We start from the raw sequence: 25694 nt of genomic DNA, 5'->3' as shown, positions 1-25694 counted from the left end.
CCTCTGGGAGTGTATTTTAGCTTAGCAGAATAGCGAACGAAAGATTAGCAGAATTGCTACAAAATAATTCCCCGCAGTTTCTGAGTAGCTCCAGACCTACTCCTAGACTGCGATCACCTCAGTCCGTTTAGTTCCTGGTTTGACGTCACAAACACGCCCTGCGTTCGGCCAGCCACTCCCCCATTTATTTAGCCACTCCTGCGTTTTTACCTGGCACGCCTGCGTTTTTTAGCACACTCCCTGAAAACGGCCAGTTTCCGCCCAGAAACACCCACTTCCTGTCAATCACACTACGCTCACTCAAGCGATGAAAAAACGTTGCTCGAGCTTGTGTAAATCTACAAAGTTTTGTGTGAAAGTACTTAGCGCATGCGCGGTGCGTACCATGCGCATGCGCATTCCTGACGTTTTTTCACTTAATCGCTGCACTGTGAAAATCGTCAGCGAGCGATCAACTCGGAATGACCACCAATGTATCTAAAATAAAACCTCATCAAATCTCAGACTCTGATCCAGAACGTGAAAGGTCATGATGTCATTGTCACAGTTTCATGTAAATATAAAGCATTTACAACAAGCGTCGTTTAGTCTCAATGCCCGGAAAGACAGCCTGAATAATTACAGTTCTTCAGGATCAGCACCGAGCCTTTAAATGAACTGTTTGATCCACGGCTCAATCATTTTGACAACCATAGCAATATTTTCAGAGCCATACATTAATGCCTAATTAGCAACGTCCGTCTGTAAACCTCAGCCTGATAACTCTATGGCGTGGACTTCTGGTGTGTGCGGCGGGAGCAGCTGATGTGACATGAATGTGAGACGACAGAGAAAAAAAACACCCTTTCCTTGTAGGCTAGAATTTATTTATAATTGCATGAGTGATCAGCCGCAGAATGCCAGTAGGTCTGGCGTGAAAGACACACGAGGGAACGGAAATATCTGTGAAGAATCATCTCTTTCTCTGGACAGAAAATGAGATGCGATATGGACTGTGAGTGACACAATTTAAAATTAGTAGATTTCAAGCACACAGTTCCTGTCATAACAGCTCATGTCTCCTAACCACAGCGGGACACATACCCTTGTCAGGAGATTTTCAGAGTCACAAAGCAAGTGAATTAAGGTGTATGGCCACTTCAGGTGACTTGCCTTTTTTTATTTTGTCTTTTTCTTTTTCTTTTTTTGTTGTCATGGTTTGATTTCAGGATTCTGTTTCATTTCTGTTTAGATGTTAGATGTCTCACCTTGAGCTTCTGTATACATTTCCAAGTTTCATCCTTTTAAGGTGCTTTTCACCAGGGTCAGATCACATTTTAGTTATCAGTATTCACCTCTTGCTCCTCTAAGTGTCCCCTGTTTGCAAAAATAGAAGGAGTAGACAAAAGATCACTAAAATTTCTATATTATATCAGCACAGAGTATTTCAGAAGATCCATGTACTGACCTTATAGGAGGCAATGACCTGTCTACTAGGTGTCAGGCTGGGGCATGAAGGGCCCATCTGGGTAATGCAGTGGTAGGGGGCCATGCTTAGGGGTGTGGGCAGTCTCCAGAGGGGGTGTAGCCAGCCCCCAAAGTGTTTTGGCTAACAAATAGAGAGTGCATGGTCTGGGCCCCTTGAAAAATATACTGCATATAATAAGATTTTACTTACCGATAAATCTATTTGTCGTAGTCCGTAGTGGATGCTGGGGACTCCGTCAGGACCATGGGGATTAGCGGCTCCGCAGGAGACAGGGCACAAAAATAAAGCTTTAGGATCAGGTGGTGTGCACTGGCTCCTCCCCCTATGACCCTCCTCCAAGCCTCAGTTAGGATACTGTGCCCGGACGAGCGTACACAATAAGGAAGGATTTTGAATCCCGGGTAAGACTCATACCAGCCACACCAATCACACCGTACAACTTGTGATCTGAACCCAGTTAACAGTATGACAAACGTAGGAGCCTCTGAACAGACGGCTCACAACAATAACAACCCGATTTTTTTGTAACAATAACTATGTACAAGTATTGCAGACAATCCGCACTTGGGATGGGCGCCCAGCATCCACTACGGACTACGAGAAATAGATTTATCGGTAAGTAAAATCTTATTTTCTCTGACGTCCTAGTGGATGCTGGGGACTCCGTCAGGACCATGGGGATTATACCAAAGCTCCCAAACGGGCGGGAGAGTGCGGATGACTCTGCAGCACCGAATGAGAGAACTCCAGGTCCTCTTTAGCCAGGGTATCAAATTTGTAGAATTTTACAAACGTGTTCTCCCCCGACCACGTAGCTGCTCGGCAGAGTTGTAATGCCGAGACCCCTCGGGCAGCCGTCCAGGATGAGCCCACCTTCCTTGTGGAATGGGCCTTGACAGATTTAGGCTGTGGCAGGCCTGCCACAGAATGTGCAAGTTGAATTGTGCTACAAATCCAACGAGCAATCGTCTGCTTAGAAGCAGGAGCACCCAGCTTGTTGGGTGCATACAGTATAAACAGCGAGTCAGATTTTCTGACTCCTGCCGTCCTTGAAATATATATTTTCAATGCCCTGACAACGTCCAGCAACTTGGAATCCTCCAAATCGCTAGTAGCCGCAGGCACCACAATAGGCTGGTTCAGGTGAAACGCTGACACCACCTTAGGCAGAAACTGAGGACGCTTCCGCAGTTCTGCCCTGTCCGAATGGAAAATCAGATATGGGCTTTTATACGATAAAGCCGCCAATTCTGACACTCTCCTGGCTGAAGCCAGGGCCAGTAGCATGGTTACTTTCCATGTAAGATATTTCAAATCCACCGATTTGAGTGGCTCAAACCAATGGGATTTGAGAAAATCCAAAACTACATTAAGGTCCCACGGAGCCACTGGGGGCCCAACCGGGGCTGTATATGTAGTACTCCTTTTACAAAAGTCTGGACTTCAGGAACTGAAGCCAATTCTTTCTGGAAGAAAATCGACAGGGCCGAAATTTGAACCTTAATGGACCCCAATTTGAGGCCCATAGACAATCCTGTTTGCAGGGAATGTAGGAATCGACCCAATTGAAATTCCTCCGTGGGGGCCTTCCTGGCCTCACACCACGCAACATATTTTCTCCAAATGCGGTGATAATGTTGTGCAGTCACCTCCTTCCTGGCTTTTACCAGTGTAGGAATGACCTCTTCCGGAATGCCTTTTTCCCTTAGAATTCGGCGTTCAACCGCCATGCCGTCAAACGCAGCCGCGGTAAGTCTTGGAATAGACACGGTCCCTGCTGAAGCAGGTCCCGTCTTAGAGGTAGAGGCCACGGATCTTCCGTGAGCATCTCCTGAAGTTCCGGGTACCAAGTTCTTCTTGGCCAATCCGGAGCCACGAGTATCGTTCTTACTCCCCTTTGCCGAATAATTCTCAGTACTTTTGGTATGAGAGGCAGAGGAGGAAACACATACACTGACTGGAACACCCACGGTGTTACCAGAGCGTCCACAGCTATTGCCTGAGGGTCTCTTGACCTGGCGCAATACCTGTCCAGTTTTTTGTTGAGGCGAGACGCCATCATATCCACCTTTGGTTTTTCCCAACGGTTCACAATCATGTGGAAGACTTCTGGATGAAGTCCCCACTCTCCCGGGTGTAGATCGTGTCTGCTGAGGAAGTCTGCTTCCCAGTTGTCCACTCCCGGAATGAACACTGCTGACAGTGCTATCACATGATCTTCCGCCCAGCGAAGAATCCTTGCAGCTTCTGCCATTGCTCTCCTGCTTCTTGTGCCGCCCTGTCTGTTTATGTGGGCGACTGCCGTGATGTTGTCCGACTGTATCAACACCGGCTGACCCTGAAGCAGGGGTTTTGCCAGGCTTAGAGCATTGTAAATCGCTCTTAGCTCCAGTATATTTATGTGAAGAGACATCTCCAGGCTTGACCATACTCCCTGGAAGTTTCTTCCCTGTGTGACCGCTCCCCAGCCTCTCAGACTGGCATCCGTGGTCACCAGGACCCAGTCCTGTATGCCGAATCTGCGGCCCTCTAACAGATGAGCACTCTGCAACCACCACAGAAGAGACACCCTTGTCCGTGGCGATAAGGTTATCCGCTGATGCATCTGCAGATGCGATCCGGACCATTTGTCCAGCAGATCCCACTGAAAAGTTCTTGCGTGAAATCTGCCGAATGGAATCGCTTCGTAAGAAGCCACCATTTTTCCCAGGACCCTTGTGCAATGATGCACTGACACTTTTCCTGGTTTTAGGAGGTTCCTGACTAGCTCGGATAACTCCCTGGCTTTCTTCTCCGGGAGAAACACCTTTTTCTGGACTGTGTCCAGAATCATCCCTAGGAACAGCAGACGTGTCGTCGGAAACAGCTGCGGTTTTGGAATATTTAGAATCCACCCGTGCTGTCGTAGAACTACTTGAGATAGTGCTACTCCGACCTCCAACTGTTCTCTGGACCTTGCCCTTATCAGGAGATCGTCCATTTTCTTTGAAGAAGAATCATCATTTCGGCCATTACCTTGGTAAGGACCCGGGGTGCCGTGGACAATCCAACCGGCAGTGTCTGAAACTGATAGTGACAGTTCTGTACCACGAACCTGAGGTACCCTTGGTGAGAAGGGCAAATTGGGACATGGAGGTAAGCATCTGTCCCGGGACACCATATAGTCCCCTTTTTCCTGGTTCGCTATCACTGCTCTGAGTGACTCCATCTTGATTTGAACCTTTTTATGTAAGTGTTCAAATATTTCAGATTTAGAATAGGTCTCACCGAGCCGTCTGGCTTCAGTGCCACAATATAGTGTGGAATAATACCCCTTTCCTTGTTGTAGGAGGGGTACTTTGATTATCACCTGCTGGGAATACAGCTTGTGAATTGTTTCCACTACTGCCTCCCTGTCGGAGGGAGACGTTGGTAAAGCAGACTTCAGGAACCTGCGAGGGGGAGACGTCTCGAACTTCCAATCTGTACCCCTGGGATACTACTTGTAGGATCCAGGGGTCCACTTGCGAGTGAGCCCACTGCGTGCTGAAACTCTTGAGACGACCCCCCACCGCACCTGAGTCCGCTTGTACGGCCCCAGCGTCATGCTGAGGACTTGGCAGAAGCGGTGGAGGGCTTCTGTTCCTGGGAATGGGCTGCCTGCTGCAGTCTTCTTCCCTTTCCTCTATCCCATGGCAGATATGACTGGCCTTTTGACCGCTTGCCCTTATGGGGACGAAAGGACTGAGGCTGAAAAGACGTTGTCTTTTTCTCCTTTATACGGCAATACTTCCATGTGCCGTTTGGAATCTGCATCACCTGACCACTGTCGTGTCCATAAACAACTTCTGGCAGATATGGACATCGCACTTACTCTTGATGCCAGAGTGCAAATATCCCTCTGTGCATCTCGCATATATAGAAATGCATCCTTTAAATGCTCTATAGTCAGTAAAATACTGTCCCTGTCAAGGGTATCAATATTTTCAGTCAGGGAATCCGACCAAGCCACCCCAGCGCTGCACATCCAGGCTGAGGCGATCGCTGGTCGCAGTATAACACCAGTATGTGTGTATATACTTTTTAGGATATTTTCCAGCCTCCTATCAGCTGGCTCCTTGAGGGCGGCCCTATCTGGAGACGGTACCGCCACTTGTTTTGATAAGCGTGTGAGCGCCTTATCCACCCTAAGGGGTGTTTCCCAACGCGCCCTAACTTCTGGCGGGAAAGGGTATACCGCCAATAATTTTCTATCGGGGGAAACCCACGCATCATCACACACTTCATTTAATTTATCTGATTCAGGAAAAACTACAGGTAGTTTTTTCACACTCCACAAAATACCCTTATTTGTGGTACTTGTAGTATCAGAAATATGTAACACCTCCTTCATTGCCCTTAACAAGTAACGTGTGGCCCTAAAAGAAAAATACGTTTGTTTCTTCACGTCGACACTGGAGTCAGTGTCCGTGTCTGTGTCTGTGTCGACCGACTGAGGTAAAAAGACGTTTTTAACGCCCCTGACGGTGTTTGAGACGCCTGGACAGGTACTAATTGGTTTGCCGGCCGTCTCATGTCATCAACCGACCTTGCAGCGTGTTGACATTATCACGTAATTCCTTAAATAAGCCATCCATTCCGGTGTCGACTCCCTAGAGAGTGACATCACCATTACAGGCAATTGCTCCGCCTCCTCACCAACATCGTCCTCATACATGTCGACACACACGTACCGACACATAGCACACACACAGGGAATGCTCTGATAGAGGACAGGACCCCACTAGCCCTTTGGAGAGACAGAGGGAGAGTTTGCCAGCACACACCAAAACGCTATAATTATACAGGGACAACCTTTATATAAGTGTTTTTCCCTTATAGCATCTTAATATATATAATCATATCGCCAAATAAGTGCCCCCCCTCTCTGTTTTAACCCTGTTTCTGTAGTGCAGTGCAGGGGAGAGCCAGGGAGCCTTCCCACCAGCATTTCTGTGAGGGAAAATGGCGCTGTGTGCTGAGGAGAATAGGCCCCGCCCCCTTTTCGGCGGGCTTCTTCTCCCGTTTTTCTGAGACCTGGCAGGGGTTAAATACATCCATATAGCCCCAGGGGCTATATGTGATGTATCTTTTAGCCAGTATAGGTATTTCATTGCTGCCCAGGGCGCCCCCCACAGCGCCCTGCACCCTCAGTGACCGCTGGTGTGAAGTGTGTGACAACAATGGCGCACAGCTGCAGTGCTGTGCGCTACCTCATGAAGACTGAAAAGTCTTCTGCCGCCGGTTTCTGGACCTCTTCACTTTTCGGCATCTGCAAGGGGGTCGGCGGCGCGGCTTCGGGACCGGACTCCATGGCTGGGCCTGTGTTCGATCCCTCTGGAGCTAATGGTGTCCAGTAGCCTAAGAAGCCAATCCATCCTGCACGCAGGTGAGTTCACTTCTTCTCCCCTAAGTCCCTCGTTGCAGTGAGCCTGTTGCCAGCAGGACTCACTGTAAAATAAAAAAACCTAAAAACTTTTTCTAAGCAGCTCTTTAGGAGAGCCACCTAGATTGCACCCTGCTCGGACGGGCACAAAAACCTAACTGAGGCTTGGAGGAGGGTCATAGAGGGAGGAGCCAGTGCACACCACCTGATCCTAAAGCTTTATTTTTGTGCCCTGTCTCCTGCGGAGCCGCTAATCCCCATGGTCCTGACGGAGTCCCCAGCATCCACTAGGACGTCAGAGAAAATATACTAGGTGATTCATCGCGCCCTACGGGCGCTCTTCACACCGTGGCTAGGGGCCACGCACCGTCCCTTGGGGCATGCAATATTTTTAATATATGGAGTATTACCTCCATTCATAATTTTGTGAGTGGTTAAATATTGCATGGACAGAGGGCGTGTGACAGTAACGTAACTAGAAATTTTTCTCCCCCCAAGCCAAAACATTCTCTGGCGCCCCCCCCCCAACAATTGCCACTAGCAAAGTGATGAATCTGCACGTAAAAAAAGGTGTGTTGTCTTGATCAAATGGGCGTGGCTTTGCATAAAGGGGTGTGGCATTGCAGGAAAAGACTACCTTATACCTTGGTTTTGCAACCTGCACGCCCAGATGTTGGCTACCACAGGGGGAAAAAAATCCTGATTCATGCCCCTTACATTATTTGTCATTTTTCCTCCTTATAGTTATGCCCTGTATACATTATGCCACATACTGCAATGGCCCTTAGATATTATGCCACACACAATAATACCCATGACACAATATGCCACACACCATAATGCCACACACCGTAATACCTGTGACACATTATGCCACACACCGCAATGCCCGTTATACATTATGCCACACACTGCAATACCCCTGAGACATTATACCACATACCACAATGCCTGTGATAGAGTATACCACACACCGTAATGCCTGCGACACATACTGCAATGCCCGTTATACCTTATGCCACACACTGCAATGCCCATTATACATTATGCCACACATGCAATGCCCCTGAGACATTATACCACATACTACAATTCCCGTGATATAGTATACTACACACTGTAATGCCTGGGACACATTATGACACACACCGCAATGTCCGTAATACATTATGCCACACACCGCAATGTCCGTGATACATTATGCCACACATACCGCAATGTCCGTGATACATTATGCCACACAGCAATGCCCATTACACATTAAGTCCTACAGTAAGGCTTCTAATTATTTTAAATTACCTGCTCATTGCCAGGGGTTTCATGCTCTTGGTTTCATGCACGGTGCCAGGGGTTTCCATACTCAGGGTGTTATGCTCATTGCCAGGGGGTAATATTCATTGCCAGGGGTTTCATGCGATAGATGTTAGGCTTGATGCCAGGGGTTTCATGCACTGGGTGTCATGCTCGTTGATAGGGGGTATTCTTGTTGCCAGGGATTTCATGAGCTGGGTGTTGAGCTTGTTACCAGGGGGTGATGCTTGTTGCTAGGGCTGTGCTTCCAGTGCCACATATGCCCCCAGTGCAAGATAATCCCCCACAGTGCCATAGAAAAATTTGCCCCCATAGTGCCAGGAACACATATGCCCCCTGTGCCCCATATGCCCCCCCCCCCCCAGTGCCAGCTACACATATGCCCCCAGTGCCAAATATGCCCCCTCAGTGCCAGGTACACACCAACCCCAGCTGCTGTGCGGGAAGGAGCCGGAGGGCACAGCGCGCGCCTCTCCTGGCTGTGTCCGTTCTGTGTCCCACAGCGTGTCAGTCAAATGAATAGCCGGTTCGTGAGCCAATCAGAGCTCTCAAATGGGCAGCTGCGGCTCCTGATTGGCTGCCTGTCCACGATCTCTGATTGGCTCATGAACTGGCACTTCATTTAACAGACATGCCGCGCGCTGTGCCTTCCGACTCTTTTCCGAACTCACAGCAGCAATCAGCGGCGGCGCACTCGCAGCCCTGCACCTCCAAGCATCCGCAGTGGCTGCGGGGGCGGGAGTTACACCACTGGCATGCGGTGGTTAATGGGCCATAGTCCCTTGTGACGGCGTGAACAGTGCACGCAGGGCACGATGAATCACCTAGTAGGTGCTGTGGTTGGGGGAGTGGCGTTGCCACGGATGGGGGAGGGTCGGTTTTGGGGGTGCCTCGGGTGGGGGGGGCAGGTGCAGGGGTGCTGCGGATGGGGAAGGGGCAAGTGTAGGGTTGCCACGGATGGGGGAGGGGCGGTTTCGGGGTGCCATGGGTGGGGGAGGGGAGGGGGTGCCGCAGGTGGGGGAGGGGGTCCGGAGCCGCCGCGGGTGGGGGAGGCACGGGTGCGGCTGTGCATCGCGGTGGGGGAGGGGCGGGTGCGGATGTCCCACGGGGGAAGGGGATCCCGACTCCATCTGCAGCCGAGTGGAGTCCAGGGAACACAGCAGCAAAAGGGCAGAGCCTCCCATTGGATGTAACATGTGTGGGACGGCGTTCCTCCTCATTCAGGTGGCTCCTGACTGAGAAGTCCACCCAGTGTTCCAGGAACAAAACCATTCTTTCCTACACCAGTCTCTAAGCCACACATTTACCTCCCTGATCTCCCTCTGCCTCTCTGGGCTAGCGCGTGGCACAGGTAATATTTCAGAGAATATTACCCTAGATGTCCTTGCTTTAAGCTTCTTGCCTAAGTCCCTATAATCTTTCTTAAGGACATCCCACCTACCATTAACTTGTGCACCAAGACCACCAGGTCATTCCCAGCCCCTCCCAACAATCTTTCTACCCGGTCCACAATATGTTGTACCCGAGCACCCGGGAGACAACAGACTGTACGGCGATCGCGGTCCCGGTAGCAGATTGCCCTGTCTATCTTCCTGATAATAGAATCCCCTACCACCACAATCTGACTAGGTACCTCACTTTCTTTTATCCCATCTGTGCTGGAGGGACAGTTCCTCTGGTTGCTAGAGGCAACGGTATCCTCCAGCTCCGTCATTTCCTCACTGCCATCCACAGAATCTTCATCCAATTGGGTGAATTTATTGGGGTTTGGCAGTTCAGAGATGTCCTGACTCTCCCTCTACCTGTCAGGTACCCGTCATATGCTTGTCAAGTTTCTGTGGTGTGTGTGTCATTTGCCGTTCATGTTCTGGACATGTGCCTGTCAAGTGACTGTCCTGTGCATGTCATGTGCCTGTCATGTGACAGTCATGTATCTGTCATGTGTCTGTCATGAGCCTGTCAGGTGCTGGTCATGTTCCAGTCATGTGCTTATCATGTGCCTGCCAGGTGACAGTCATGTATCTGTCATGTGCCTATCATGTTCATGTTATGTACCGGTCATGTGCCCATAAAGTGTCTGAAATAGTCATGACCGTTGCATGTGTGAGTCATGTGCTGGTCATGTGCCGCCCATGTGACCAGCTTGTGCATGTCATGTGTCGGTTATGTGCCTGTCATATGCCTGTCATGTGCGTGTCACGTGCCGGTCATATGCCGGCCATGTGCCGGTCGTGTGCATGTCATGTTCCGGTCATGTGCCACCCATGTGCCTGTCATATGTCTGTCATGTACCTGTCATGTGCCGTCATGTGCCTGCCATGTGCGTGTCATGTGCATTTCCTGTGCCTGTCAGGTGACAGGCTGCGTGTGAACGAGTCGGAATGACCCCCATAGTTTCAGGCTAAACCCTCCACCCAGGCTCCTAGTTTAAAATCTCCTCCAAACTTCTAACCATATTTCCCCCCAGCACTGCTGCCCCCTCCTCATTCAGGTGCAATCCATCAAGAAAAAAAGATGGCCACTGACTGAGAAGTCCACCCAGTGTTCCAGGAACACAAACTCCTCCTTCCTACACCAGTCTCTAAGCCACACACTTACCTCCCTGATCTCCCTCTGCCTCTCTGGGATAGCGCGTGGCACGGGTAATATTTCAGAGAATATTACCCTAGATGTCCTTGCTTTAAGCTTCTGGCCTAAGTCCCTATAATCTTTCTTAAGGACATCCCACTAACTTTGTTGTTGGTGCCAACGTGCACCAAGATCGCCGGGTCGTTCTGGATCCTCCCAACAATCTTTCTACCCGGTCCACAATATGTCGTACCCGAGCACCCGGTTGACCACAGATTGTACGGCGATCGCGGTTCCGGTAGCAGATTGCTCTGTCTATCTTCCTGATAATAGAATCCCGTACCACCACAATCTGACTAGGTACCTCACTTTCTTTTATCCCATCTGTGCTGGAGGGACAGTTCCTCCGGTTGCTAGAGGCAACGGTATCCTCCAGCTCCGTCATTTCTTCACTGCCATCCACAGAATCTTCATCCAATTGGGTGAATTTATTGGGGTTTGGCAGTTCAGAGATGTCCTGACTCTCCCTCTACCTGTCAGGAGCCCGTCATAAGTTTCTGTCATGTGTGTGTCATTTGCCGTTCATGTGCTGGTCATGTGCCTGTCAAGTGACTGTCCTGTACATGTCATGTGCCTGTCATGTGACAGTCATGTATCTGTCAAGTGTCTGTCATGTGCCTGCCATGTGCCTGTCATGTGCCTGCCATGTGCCTGTCATGTGCCTGCCATGTGCCTTTCATGTGCGCATCATGTGCGTGTCATGTGCCTGCCATATGTGTATCATGTGCCTGCCATGTGCATGTTATGTGCATGTCATGTGCCTGTCAGGTGACAGTCATGTGCCTGTCAGGTGACAGTCATGTGCCTGTCATGTGCCGGCCATGTGCCCATCATGTGCCTGTCAGGTGACAATCATGTGCCGGCCAAGTGCCTGTCATGTGCCGGCTATGTTCCATTTATGTGAATGTCATGTGCATAGCATGTTCCTGTCATGTGTGGGTGATGTGCCAGCCATGTTCCATTCACGTGACTGTCATGTGCCTGTCTTGTGCCTGTCATGTGCCCATTATGTGCCGGCCATGTGCTCATCATGTGCCCATCATGTGACAGTCAGGTGACTGTCAGGTGTCTGTCATGTGCCTATCATCTGCCTGTCATGTGCCGACCATGTGCCCATCATGTGCTTGTCAAAAGACAGTCATGTGCCTGTCATCTGCCAGCCATGTGCTGGCCATGTTTAATTCATGTGACTGTCATGTGCCTGCTGTCATGCGTATGGCATGTGCCTGTCATGTGTATGGCATGTGCCTGTCATGTGTGGGTCATGTGCCATCCATATTCCGTTCCTGTGACTCTAAACCAGAGCTGGCCAAACCAGTCCTTGAGATCTACCAACAGTTCACATTTCCCAAACCACCTAGCTGGTGCACAGGTGTAGTCATTACTAATTAAGATGTGCTGCATTCATTCCTAACTGACAATTCTACAGATCTCCAGGAGGCCTGGAAAACATGAACTGTTGGTAGATCTTGAGGACCGGTTTGGCCAGCCCTGCTCTAAACTGCCTGTCATGTGCCTGTTGTGTGCCTGTCATGTGCCCGTCATGTGCTGGCCATGTGCCGTCAGGTGACAGGTAATATTCAGGTGTCTGTCATGTTGCTGTCATATGACTGTCATGTGTATGGCATGTTCCATTCACGTGACTGTTATGTGCCTGTCATGTGCCCATTATGTGCCGGCCATGTGCCCATCATGTGCCCGTCAAGTGACAGTCAGGTGACTGTCCGGTGTCTGTCAGGTGTCTATCATGTGCATGTCATATGCATTTTATGTGCCGGTCATGTGCCGACCATGTGCCTGTCATGGGCGTGTCAGGTGCCTGTCATGTGCCGGTCATGTGTATGGCATGAGCCTGCCATTTGTACGGCATGTGACTGTCATGTGTGGTTCATGTGTCGTCCATGTTCCGTTCATGTGACTGTAAAGTGCCTGTCATGTGCCCATCGTGTGCCTGTCATGTGCAAATCATGTGCCGGCCATGTGCCCTTTATGTGCCCATCAGGTAACAGGTGACATTCAGGTGTCTGTAATGTGCCTGTCATGTGCCCATGTAATGTGCCTGTCATGTGTGTCATGTGTCAGTCCTGTGTTTGTCATGTGCATGTAATGTGCCTGTCATGTGCCCATCATGTACTGGCCACATGCCCATCATGTACTGGCCACATGCCCATCATGTGCCCATCAGGTGACAGGTGTCTATCTTGTGCATGTCATGTTCATATAATGTGCATATCATGTGCATGTCATGTGCGTGTCATGTGTGTGTCATATGCTTATCATGTGCCTGTTATGTGCTTATCATGTTCCTGTCATGTGCCTGTCAGGCAACAGTCATGTGTATGGCATGTGCCTGTCATGTGCCTGTCATATGCCCATCAGGTGACAGAGAGGTGTCTGTCATGTGCGTGTCATGTGCCTGTCATGTGCCTATGTTGTGCCGGTCATGTGCCTGTCAGGTGCTGGTTATGTGCCTGCAATGTGCTTATCATGTGCCTGCCAGGTGACAGTCATGTATCTGTCATGTGCATGTCATGTTCATGTTATGTGCCTGTCATGTTCATAACAAAGAAAATTGGCACTACTTCCACTATATGCCAGTCTTTGGGAACCATGCCTGATATAAGTGAATCATTGAAGAATAAAGTAGAGGTCTTGCTAATTTGTAGCTCCATGAGAACCCTTGGATGAATACCGCCTGGACCAGATGATTTATTAATCTTAATTTTTTTCAATCGTTCACAGACTTCCTCCTCACTTAAATAAGCACTAAGCAGTGGGACATTAACCTTATTGGGGTTGAGTGTTTGTTCATGCATCTGGTCCTCTATTGTAAATACTGATGAGCAAAACTTGTTTAATGTATCCGCTATGTCGTTATCATTTTTTATTAAGTCTCCCAGTTTGTCCTTTAAATGGCCTATACTCTCCTTCTTTAATCTTTTGCTGTTGAGCTACTAGCTTTTCAGTTTCTACTTCAGCCGTTCTTATTTCTTTTTTGCATATCTTGTTGCAAACCTCATAGTACTCGGATGACTCCGCCTTCTCGTCTGATTTGTTTTTTCTGAATGCTCGCCTTTTTCTGCCCATTAATTCCTTAATATTTTTGTTAAGCCACATTGATTTGGAGTTTTTAGTCCTTTGTTTGCTGCCCATGGGAATAAATTTACGAGTAATCTTATCGAGCAGTGATTTTAATGCCTCCCATTTCTCCGTAGTGTTTTTTCCTTTAAACAAAGTTTCCCATTCAGTGTCCCTTAAAGCTTCTCTCATCATGTCAAAGTTGGCTTTGCTGAAGTTCAGAGTCCTGCTTATGAAAGCTTATATTGAATGTGACGATATTGTGGTCGCTGTTTCCAATGGGCTCCCCTACTATAATATTTGATATCAAATCCCCATTGTGTGTCAATAACAGGACTAAGATTGCATTGTACCTAGTTGGTTTCTTGATTAGTTGAACTAAGTAGTTATCATTTAGTGTGTTTAAAACATATTAACCTTATCAGCATCGCATGAATCATTTGTCCAATTTATCTCCGATTAGTTAAAATCTCCCATCATGATTATGTTGCCTGCTCCTGCCGCTTTATCAATTTGCTTCAGCAACATTTCCTTGTCAGATATATTAATGCCAGGCGGCTTGTAGCATAGCCCCACTACTATATTTTTCTTTACCTTTCCTCCGCATGTAATTTCAACCCATAACGTTTCAACAGTGTTTACAGTTTCCTCATGAATATCCTTCCGTACATCAGGTTTTAAAAACAGCTTTACGTAAAGACAAACCCCTCCACCCCGTTTGTTTGATCTGTCTCTCCTGAACAGCGTATAACCTTCCATATTATCTGACTAGTCATGAGATTCGTCCCACCAGGTTTCAGTAATTCCTATAATATCGAACTGATTGCTTGTGGCAAGGATTTCTACTTCCCCCTTTTTACCTGTTAGGGTTCTAGCATTTACATACATACAATTAAGATAAGTATTTCTCCTTGCACTAGGGACATTACTTTCAGTATGCAGTAATGGTGACCCATAAACGTCACTAGTCAGTGATTTGGCAATACCCTTGGTAATACCCTTATTAGTACCCATATTAATGGCCGTGAAGTCTGATCTTTCCCGCCCCCCTTCTCCACCCCCATTTGGTTCACTACCACCATCTTTACTGTTCTTACTGCATGACCAGAAGTTTCTAATTAAACCCTCCCCCCAGGCACCTAGTTTAAAATCTCCTGCAACCTTCTAACCATCCTTCCCCCAGCACCGCAGCCCCCTCCTCATTCAGGTGCAATCCATTACAACAAAAAAGTTGTGCCCATCATATGCCTGTCAGGTGTCTGTCATGTGCCTGTTATGTGGCGGACATGTGCACATCAAGTGTCTGTCAGGTGACAGTCATGTGCATTGCATGTGTGAGTCATGTGCGTGTCATGTGCTGGTCATGTGCCACCCATGTGACCATCATATGCCGGTTATGTGCCTGTCATGTGCCTCCCATGTGCCTGTCATGTGCCTGCCATGTGCCTGTCATGTGCCTGCCATGTGCCCATCATGTGCCCATCATGTGCCCGTCATGTGCCGGCCATGTGCCGGTCATGTGCTGGTCATGTGCCCATCATGTGCCTGTCATGTGTCGGTCATGTGTCGGTCATGTGTGTGTCATGTGCTGGTCATGTGCCGCCCGTCATGTGCCTGTCATGTGCCCGTTTTGTGCTTGTCATGTGTCGGACACAAGTAGCTGATGCTTTCAGTCTGTGTATGCACCTGATTTGCACTGTGCATGGGTCACAATGGTTACTGCAGGTCAGATTTGGGCACAGAGAGATTAATTTCAGTGGCTGCTCCTGGGTGGCGAGCCAGACGCAGGTTACTTAGAGATGCTGTTACGCTGACACAAGAGTCCATTTTCAAATTACAAAATTGTTACCTGCTATAGGGATAATGCAATCTTCAATAGTGCGTCTTAGTGTGCCGTTGCCAAATGGCATATCAGCTGGCTGAGAATTGGTTGCGGCATTTGCATGAAGCAGCAGCCTCAGTTGTGATACCGGAGGCAGCGGCAGTAGCATCTGCAGATACCCCTGAATCAGGCCTGTTACATTGTGCTTGCTGTTTTTCCCTGCAACCAGTTACAGACGGAGCAGGACTTCTTACAAAGAACCATAGATTAGGATAACAATCTGTGGTGTCGGAAGCAGTGGAGCATTATTTTTGCCATATAAGTCACACTGCAAATGTGCCGTGCAGGTCTCGCAACGATGCTGGAAGCGGGTGTGTTACGACCATTCTGGGGGACTGTGGTTCTGTAAGGCTCCAGCGTCTTACTTCCAACCGCGTTTGCTGCACCAACATAGGGTTACATAGAGGCCGATGACCGCCGTCCCCATGCCACGCACAGCAGTGACAAGTCTGGTTCCAGCAAACAGGTGGCGGCATTAGTACCAGGTATAATGCTGGGGGCAGGGCTGGGGAAGCAGCACATTGCACCCAGGAGTGGTGATCCCCCAGAGGCAAGAGGGACCCCAAACAGCAGTCATGCAGCACCAAACCGGGGACAGGCGGATGTCCTGCTCAGGGAGGTCTGGCTAGGGGGAGATTGTGGCTGCTGCAGCATGGAACCCACAGCGTGAAACCCCTGACAATGAGCATGAAACCGCTGGCAATAAACATGAGATCCCTGGCAACAAGCATGAGACCCCAGGCAACAAGCATGAGATCCCTGGCAATGAACAGGTCATTTAAAAATATTTAGAGGCCTTACTGTGGGCATAATTTGTATGGAACATTATTGTGTGTGGAGCATAAAATGGTGTAGGGCATAACTGTATGTGGCATAACGTTTAATGTGCATTACAGTGTGTGGCATAATGTGGAATGGGAAATACGGTGTGTGGAATAATGTGGAATGGGCATTACGTTGTGTGAAATAATGTAGAATGGGCATTATGTTGTGTGGAATAATGTGGAATGGGCATTATGGTGTGTGGAATAATGTGTAATGGGCGTTACAGTGTGTGGCATAATGTGGAATGGGCATTACAGTGTGTGGAAAAATGTGGAATGGGCATTATGGTGTGTGGCATAATGTGGAATGGGCGTTACGGTGTGTGGAAAAATGTGGAATGGGCATTACGGTGTGAAATAATGTGGAATGGGCTTTACGATGTGTGGCATAATGTGGAATAAGCATTACGGTATCAGGAATAATGTGGAATGGACATTATGGTGTGGAATAATGTGGAATGGGCATTACAGTGTGAAATATTGTGTAATGGGCATTACAGTGTGTAGCATAATGGCTCAGGGGCATTACTATAAGGAGAAAAAAATGACAAATAATGTAAAGGGCATGAATCTGTTTTTCCCTGTGTTTTTAGTTTTCCTGTGTTGTAACAGGGGCTCTACATGGCGTAATGTGTATAAGGGGTACTACTTAGTGGTGTAATGTGACTGATGGACACTACTGTGCAGTGTAATGTGAATTGGCACTGTTCTGTGGTCACGCCCCTTCCCCGTAAAGCCATGCCCCTATTCGGCGCGCATTAACCATTTACTTTTTCCATACTCCCACTTCAAAGTCTCCTCTTCGACCACTGTGTAGATAGATAGATAGATAGATAGATAGATAGATAGATAGATAGATAGATAGATAGATAGATAGATAGATAGATAGAATTCATACATATATATGATTAATAAGACAGTCCACCATATTCATAATGTTACGGAACAATTGCACAGTTCAGAATAGTACAGAAATGTCCTTTGTGATGCAGGAGAGTGACATATTGTCCACAAAGCACCACAACTGATCATAAACTTTGTAAATAATAAGTTCTCGGAGTGTAGCCCTGAGCGCAGCAGAAATTCAGGATGCTGTACATTCATAAGAGCACCTGTGGATAAATGTACGGAAAAGCTGCACTGTGGTGAGGTGAGCTTGGGGAGACCTCTGACTCACAGCGTGCCCAGTCCTGACAGAGAATGATAGATCAGAGGCCAGCCAACATCAATAATGCCAAGAATTCCCCAGTTTTGGGTTCTCAGAGGAGAATTGAAGGCACGGGGCCGGAGAAGTCAACGCGATGAGATAGAAGCAAAACAAATTCACTCATTGTCTTATGTTTTCCTTGAAAATAAGTTTTTTTCTGCACTGGGGTTGTCTTCCCGTATCTGCTGGTGATAAAGGCCCTCATTCCGAGTTGATCGCACGTAGCAACTTTTTGCTGCTCGTGCGATCAACTAGACGCCACCTATGGGGGAGTGTATTTTAGCATAGCAGGGCTGCGATCGCTTGTGCAGCCCTGCTATGCTAAAAAAGTTTCCTGCAAAACAAGACCAGGGTCAGACCTACTTACCCTGTGCGACGGATCCAGCGATGTAGGTCCCGGGATTGACGTCAGACATCCGCCCTCCAAAACGCCTGGATCTGCCTGCGTTCGCCTCACCACACCTTGAAAACGGTCAGTTGACGCCCCGGAACGCCTCCCGCCTGTCAATCTTCATACGATCGCTGCTGCGATCACTTTCTGCGCTGGCGGTGGGTAACGACGCGCATGCGCATTGCAGGTACCGCACAGCCGCAGTCCCGTCCCGTTCGCACCGCATTGAAGAACCGCTGCGCGTGAACGGGTCGGAATGACCCCCAAAGTGTAATAAAATAGCGGTACTCGTTGTTCTGTTATGCCGAAGACAAATCAATGTCATCCATACATTTTAATGTAACCATGGTTGTATTTGCAGCGGAAATAAAGCAAACCATAGGGGGGGGGGCATTAATGAGAAGGGGGTGCAGGTATCTAAACTTGAGATCGACTGAATATTTGCACTGATTTTCTAAATTGTCAGGTGCCAGGTTGCATAGGCAGAAGGGATGGCAGTCATTAGGTCGACGTTAATTATGTCGACATACATTGGGTCGACCACATTTGGTCGACATGCGTTAGGTCGACATGGTCACTAGGTCGGCATGAGCATTAGGTCAACATGTACTAGGTCGACATGGAAAAAGGTCGACATCAGTTTTCCCCAATTTTTCATTTTTTTACCTTTTTCGTGCTTGACGATCCACGTGGACTACAATTGGGAACGGTAACCAAAGGGACACAGTGCACTAATTGGGGTTCCCTGTCACTTTTGGATTGGGGCATCAAGGACCCACAACCACCAGGGACATGCAGTGGAAAGGGCCCATGGTTAGGGGTGTGGCTATCTTCTATAGGGGGTGTGGCCAGCTGCCACAATGGCTTAGTTAACCATTAGAGAGTGCATGGTCTGGGCCCCCGTGATAAATGTATACAATAAATACTGCTAGTGCATGCATGGTAATGTTCCAGCCATGAACTGTACAAAATACACTATAATCCTGTGCAGTATAATAAGTGAATAATGTTTAATTTAAGTGCACAATCTGGAACCTAATCCCTAGAGGAGGGGGTGGGCTCTCAGGCAGAGGGGCCCACCAGGGGTTTCCCTTGTACCACTGTGGGCCAGTCCAACCCTGGGGATAAATGTATTAGCCTGCGAGAAGCAGGAACAGCGGGCTTTATGCAAGGATGCCCATATTTTTAAAGCGGCAATCATTAACAAGGCAAAACCAACTGTATTTAGAATACGAGCATTCTTGTACAAAGTCCCGCACTTCCTGCTCCTTGCAGGCTATTACATTAAGCCCTCTGTGTTATTGTTGCATACAGTATGTGGGGAAAAGTTTTGCTGAGTAACATCATCCGGTTTTCTAGGGCTTTCACTTAGCACACCACCCCACACCAAGTACCGCTCTGCCAAAAAAGTTACTGCCACCTCCCCTCCCCCTCCCCGCATACATTATTTAGAATTTCTACCTACATGCTGGTTGCCAAGGGTTTCATGCTCGTTGCCAGGGGTTTCACGCTCAGGATTTCATGCTCGTTGCCAGGGACTTAATGCTCAGGGTTTCATGCTTGTTGCCAGGCAAATAATGCTTTTTGCCAAGTGTTTAATGCTTGTTGCCAGGGGTTTCAAGCTCAAGGTTTCATGATACTTGCCAGGTGATTAATGCACGTTGCCAGGGGTTTTATGCTTGTTGCCAGGGGTTTCATACTCACCATCTGCGCCAGCTTTCCGAGAATCCCTGCACTTCCAGGTAATGCTGTACTTCCAGTAGGACCTGTAGAATCTGTCTCCTCCGAGGCAGCGGCCATTTTTGGAGGGACATTTTCATCAGATTTCCATGCGGATGGCCAGACCGCATGTATTCTGCATAACACAGATGTGGGGACTATTGCTATACCACTGACCACACCCATGTTTAGTGAGCAGTCTGGAAACGTAAATACCCTATTGAAAAGCATAAGCTATTGCAAGTGTGCACACCCATACGGGTGAAAATGCTCATTTATTTTTGTGCATGCAACGCCGGAGCAACAAACTCCCACTCTCGCTCCAACTCTGCATAAGGTATAATGAATTACAAAATGAAGATATTCCAGTGTGCAGTCCCCTTTGGCGCTCAGTACTGCATAGTGTATCAGGCGAGTTCTTACAGCAGCATTAAGATGTAATCTGTTTACGTCCATATTTCCCAGAAGACTGATCAGACCAGATTGAAAATAGTGAAAGGTTTTTTTCAGAGTTAATGGAACAAAGAAAGTATCATCCGAGGATCTAGTGAAGTGCAAATGATCTGTCGCTAGTCCGAAATGAAAAGTGGGCCTGAGATTAGAAGATATCGATCACTTTATCTAACTTCAGTGACTGGGAAATTAATAGGAACAGTGAAGGACTAAATAATTGATAAAGAGCTGGAAATACTTTTGTATTTTTCTCAGCTCTTTTTTTTTGTTCAGCCAACTGGGATTTACAGGAGAAAAATCTTCACAGAAATCTGATTGATTGCTGTGACCGGTATAGCGAGCAGAAATCAGCATGGCGCCCTGTTTTCCAAGGTGTTACAATATTTAATAATGTCTCATGCGGAGAATCAGTCCATGCATTGCAGTCCGTCCATCAGACAGAGAGTGTGTGTATTGTAGAACATTGGGGGTCATTCCGAGTTGATCGCTAGCTGCCGTTGTTTGCAGCGCAGCGATCAGGCTAAAAATCGGCATTTCTGCGCATGGGTATGGTGCACACTGCGCACGCGCGTCGTACTTTCACAAAAGCCGACGTAGTTTCACACAAGGACTAGCGACGCTTTTCAGTCGCACTGCTGGCCGCAGAGTGATTGACAGGAAGTGGGTGTTTCTGGGAGGTTACTGACCGTTTTCAGGGAGTGTGCTGAAAAACGCAGGCGTGTCAGATAAAAACGCAGGAGTGGCGGGGGAAACGCGTGGTTGCCCGAACGCAGGGCGTGTTTGCGACGTCAAAACAGGAACTAAACAATCTGAAGTGATCGCAAGGTAGGAGTAAGTCTGGAGCTACTCAGAAACTGCACAATCTTTTTTTTGTAGCAGCGCTGTGATCCTTTCGTTCGCACTTCTGCTAAGCTAAGATACACTCCCAGAGGGCGGCGGCTTAGCGTTTGCACGGCTGCTAAAAACACCTAGCGAGCGATCAACTCGGAATGAGGGCCATTGTCCTGCCAAATAAACTAACACAATATACTAATCTAATTAGTTAATCTAATTTATTATTATTATGATTATTATTATAATAATTATTATTATTATTATTATTATTATTATTAATAATAATAATAATTATTATTATATTACTATTTTATTTATATAGCGCTCTTTCGCCAACAGGACTCTAGGCACTTCCGTGCACGAACTCCATGTTTTGGTTTTGCCAAAACCGCCTTCAGTGTTTTGTTTTTGGTTCTGATTTTGACAAAGCTACCCTCACCTGTTTTGGTTTTGGATTTTTTTTATTTTATTTTTATTGCTGAAAACAGCTAAAATCACATACTGTAATTTGTGCCTGTTTTTGTTTCTACCAGTGGCGGGCAGGGCAGTATGATTTTACTGTCACAGGGCCGGTCACCATATGCGTCTGGGGCTGGGAGACATGCAGAGGATGTTCATTGACCACTCAGTTTATGTTACAGAGATAATCAGCATGACCGATCAACCTGATTGGCCGCTGTAATTATCAATGTTACTCTTGTAACAAAGTGAGCGGCCAGTGGACATCCTCTCAAGCTTCCCGGCCTTTAGATGTGACTAGGGTGGTCATCTATGGCCATTCTGTCTTGCCCCAATGGCATCTTGTCTTTACCCCCACCAGGGCCACTTGCTGCCGGAAACACTGTAGACATCATGTAAGAAGTTGCAATTTGTGCCTGCAGCTTCCTCTTGGAACCCGTGCTGGCAGAAGTGAGACTGACTCAGAAGGACTGGAGTTGCTGTCTACCTGCAGCGCTGAGACTGGTGGGTTAACTCATGCAGGGGATGGAACAAAAAATACTCAGATAGGGAGGGGACCAGAATAATGGGTATAATGATGGCAAGTGGAGTACAATAAAGTGTATAAAGATGTGGAGGTGGGACAATAACAGGTATACAGATGGGGAGTGGGGCACAATACTGATTATACAGATGGGGAGGGAGTGATAATAATGGGTATACAAATGAGGGAGGTGGTTGTACATTTTGTGTACATTTTTTGTTGTGTTTTGGGCGGTTTAATATAGAAAACACACACACACACTGCCCATTTTTTCATCACAACGTTTTTTGGGTATAAAGCCAGGGCCACTTGCTTGAGTTGCCCGCCAGACTGAAAGTTACCAGCAAGCCCCTGGTTCTTACAGAATTCTAACATCAATAACGTAATTTCCAGTCATTTTTAGTCAATTTTGACCACCTTACAATATTGTTCACCGACTATACATAGGCCAAAGGCTGGCTGGATAAACTAAGCAGCAGAGCAACGGCGCAAGCACACGCCAGTTATTTCTGTTTAAAAATGTGTTGAAAATTTGAAATGTACAGATGTAGCCACGGTCAGCTTGACTGCGACTAGATGCGTCCAAAACTCATTTGGTGAGGTGCACACATTCATAGGCTTTTCCTAATGTGATCACAGTAGCAAATAGTGACAGCTGGGCACAGCTAGTCGCACCCGTGATGCGTGTGGCCGTGTGTACGCATCATGGGTAAGCTTAGCCCGGATATATCTGTGTTACAGCAATAACCAATAAAAAATGTTTGTCTATGCATAAAGACCATCACCAATACCCCCAAAAATACGGCCCATAATGAAAAGAACAGTTGTGCAAGATGGAATTGTCCTTGGGTCCCCCCACCATTATGTTTTATATTTAAAAAAAACATGCACGGTTTAACAAACCAAGCACTTCAGCGACAGGGACTGACATTTTTGTGGCTGAAGTGCTTGGTTTGTTTGGGCCCCGATAAAACAAACTATAAATGTGTTTAAGGCAGCAAACTGTGTTGTTAATCCTCTCTCCGGTTGGAAGAGGTCATTCTCATCCGATTCTTCACCCTCATCAGTGTTAATATCATCCCCATTGGGATCCGCAAAGTGAAGCTGCATGCTCCTGAGGGGGTGCCACAGGCAAGTCAGCCAGTAGCTTGCTCTGTAATACTACTTACCTGTGCACTGCCACGGACTGCTGTATAGCAGCTCAGCATTAGCTGCCACATTATGCAGGAGAGAGGAGACTGCTGCAGCACACTGTTAGCCATCTCTGCAGCCCAGCTCACAACAGCATGTGCTGGGATAAACTGCAGAGAAAGGCTCAGCAGCAGTCTCCTCTCTCTTCCTGCCTTATGTGCAACTAACCTGAGTCCCTGCAGGGTGCCTCCGACAATCCGGGCCAGGGTGAAGAGTAGCCCCCCCCCCTTGACTTCAGATTGCTGTATCCATCGATAGGCTGCACTTCCCATAAAATGGGTCTGTCTGGGCAGTAAGTGGAGAGGATCTGTTCTATCATGTTGCAATGTCATGTGACATGGGCGTGTAAGGGGATAGGTCCATCAAGTTTAACTTATCGAAAATTCTCATTGTGCTGATAAAGCCAAATGAAAACCTACTGTGACAGTTGATCAGTTTGCATAATAAAAGTGCAAAATAATTCCCTAAACCAGTCCCTACTATAATGTCCTAGAAATGTCCCACTAAAGCTACAGATTGTGTAGATTTACAGATCTGATTTGAGAAAGGAATTCCATTTTTTAAATGTGAATTTAATTTGCCTTCACCAGTTCATGCTAAAGAGTTTCCAGAGGAAATTATTCATACAATGGATAGAGCAATCTTCCGATGATGAAAGTGTAACGTTCTTTATCCAATCGTAGCTGACTTACGATCCTAGAAATCTATGCAAAGATCAACCAAGTTATGGGATAAAAATGTATAAAAAGTTCATTTTAACTAATGCATTAATATCTGCGCATTCCATTTTTTACTCCAGAACAACTGATATAATTGGCGCACATACTGTAATACAGGGCCAGGGCATAAATTATAAAAGTAAAAAAGACTACATATAAATCTGATCAAATGCTTTTGAACCAATAAAATATCTAGCAACACCTAATAATACAAATCTAATGTACACAGGGGGGTATTCAATTAGATGTGGGATTTTGAAGTTTTGACCACAAAAAAACCTTGCAGACTTCACATCCAATTTCTGAATACTGCGGGCAGGGCCGGATCTAGGCCTTGTGTTGCCCAGGGTGAAAAATAGGGGTGTGGCTTCGGAGAAGGGGCGTGGTCAGTTATGCCCCCTGTAGCTGTGCCCTCAGCAGTTGTGCCACCAGTACTGTGCCCCCTGTACTGTGCCCCCAGTAGCGACGATCACCAAAAAAAAAAAAAACCACTCATCATCCCCGCTCCTGTTTCCTGACCGCTGCTGTCCTCTGTCTCCGGCACCGCTTCTCAAATTTATGGGAGAGACGTCATGACATCTCTCCCATAGCACAGCATAGACACTAGAGGTCAATTATGACCCCTAGCATCTATGTGCCGGTCCCACAATGCCGTGCGGTGTGCAATGATGTCATCGCGCACCGTACAGCACCGGGGGCACCACCAGTAGCGGATCTTGCGGCGGCGCCCTCTTGGTGGCAGCGGCGCCCTCTGGGCAAAAATCCTGCATGCCCGTAGCAAGATCGCTACTGTCTGCGGGTATGCGTGCCGGCCTTGCTGCGATCCTTCTAAAGCCGCCCAGACTGAGGTGAGAGAATGCACACTGACGGGGAAGGGGGGGTGGGGGGTGTCACACATACTGACAGAGGTCACACACACTAATGGGGGAGGGTCAATCAGATGGGGGGGTCACACACACTGATGGGTGTGGTGGGTTACAAAAACTCGCACAAACTGAATTGGTGACAGGGGCCACACACAGATCAAGCCACTACTGCATGTCGGGATGCTTCTCCGGATGACGGCGCTTCGGAAGTGAGTAATTATTAGACTAATTAAACTAATTGCTTAATTAGTCATGGGGGTGGGGGGGAGGCTTGCTGCAGTGGTGCCAGATACAAGTCCTGGTGGATTTCTCTAAAAAAAAAATATTTTAGGAAATATCAAACTTGCTCTGGGGTTGCGAGAAAAAAGACGCAGTGATTTCTATCAAATTCACCATGGCTCATTTTTTTCTCTTTCAATTGAATTGGAAAACCCAGTGGCTGCAGAAAAATCCCCCACAGCTTTTTTCAAAACTCCACTCTCAATTCAATATGCTCCATACTGAACAATAAACTATTTAAGGTATCTGGACTCCAGGTCGACAACAAAAAGGTCGACACACCTTAGGTCGACGCCAATTGGTCGACACACCTTAGGTCGACATGGACAAAAGGTCGACATGGACAAAAGGCAGACAGGGACAAGGTCGACATGGAAAAAGGTCGACGTGAGTTTTTTATGTTTTTTTTCTTTTTTTTGAACCTTTTCATACTTAACGATCCACGTGGACTACGATTG

At 47.6% G+C, this 25694-nt stretch overlaps 1 protein-coding gene across 6 annotated transcripts in view; it reads right to left on the bottom strand.

Annotated features, from left to right (window-relative positions):
- The window catches only part of LOC134927157 (uncharacterized), a 190995-nt gene that overhangs the window by 43940 nt on the left and 121361 nt on the right, over positions 1 to 25694 (bottom strand). For 4 of the 6 annotated variants that reach the window (XR_010177568.1, XM_063921230.1, XM_063921227.1 and 1 more), the window contains one exon: positions 1153 to 1356. Coding sequence is in view for 5 of the 6 variants with exons in the window: in XM_063921230.1 (XP_063777300.1) it covers positions 1153 to 1195 (43 nt within the window). In the remaining variant the exon portion in view is untranslated. Of the gene's footprint in view, positions 1 to 1152; positions 1357 to 1447; positions 1532 to 25694 lie in introns of those variants that run through there. The other 2 variants (XM_063921228.1, XM_063921229.1) reach the window with 2 other exon arrangements.

The sequence above is a fragment of the Pseudophryne corroboree genome, chromosome 5 (assembly GCF_028390025.1).
Source record: "Pseudophryne corroboree isolate aPseCor3 chromosome 5, aPseCor3.hap2, whole genome shotgun sequence".
Lineage (NCBI taxonomy): Eukaryota > Metazoa > Chordata > Amphibia > Anura > Myobatrachidae > Pseudophryne > Pseudophryne corroboree.
This window is presented reverse-complemented; position numbering and strand designations above follow the sequence as displayed.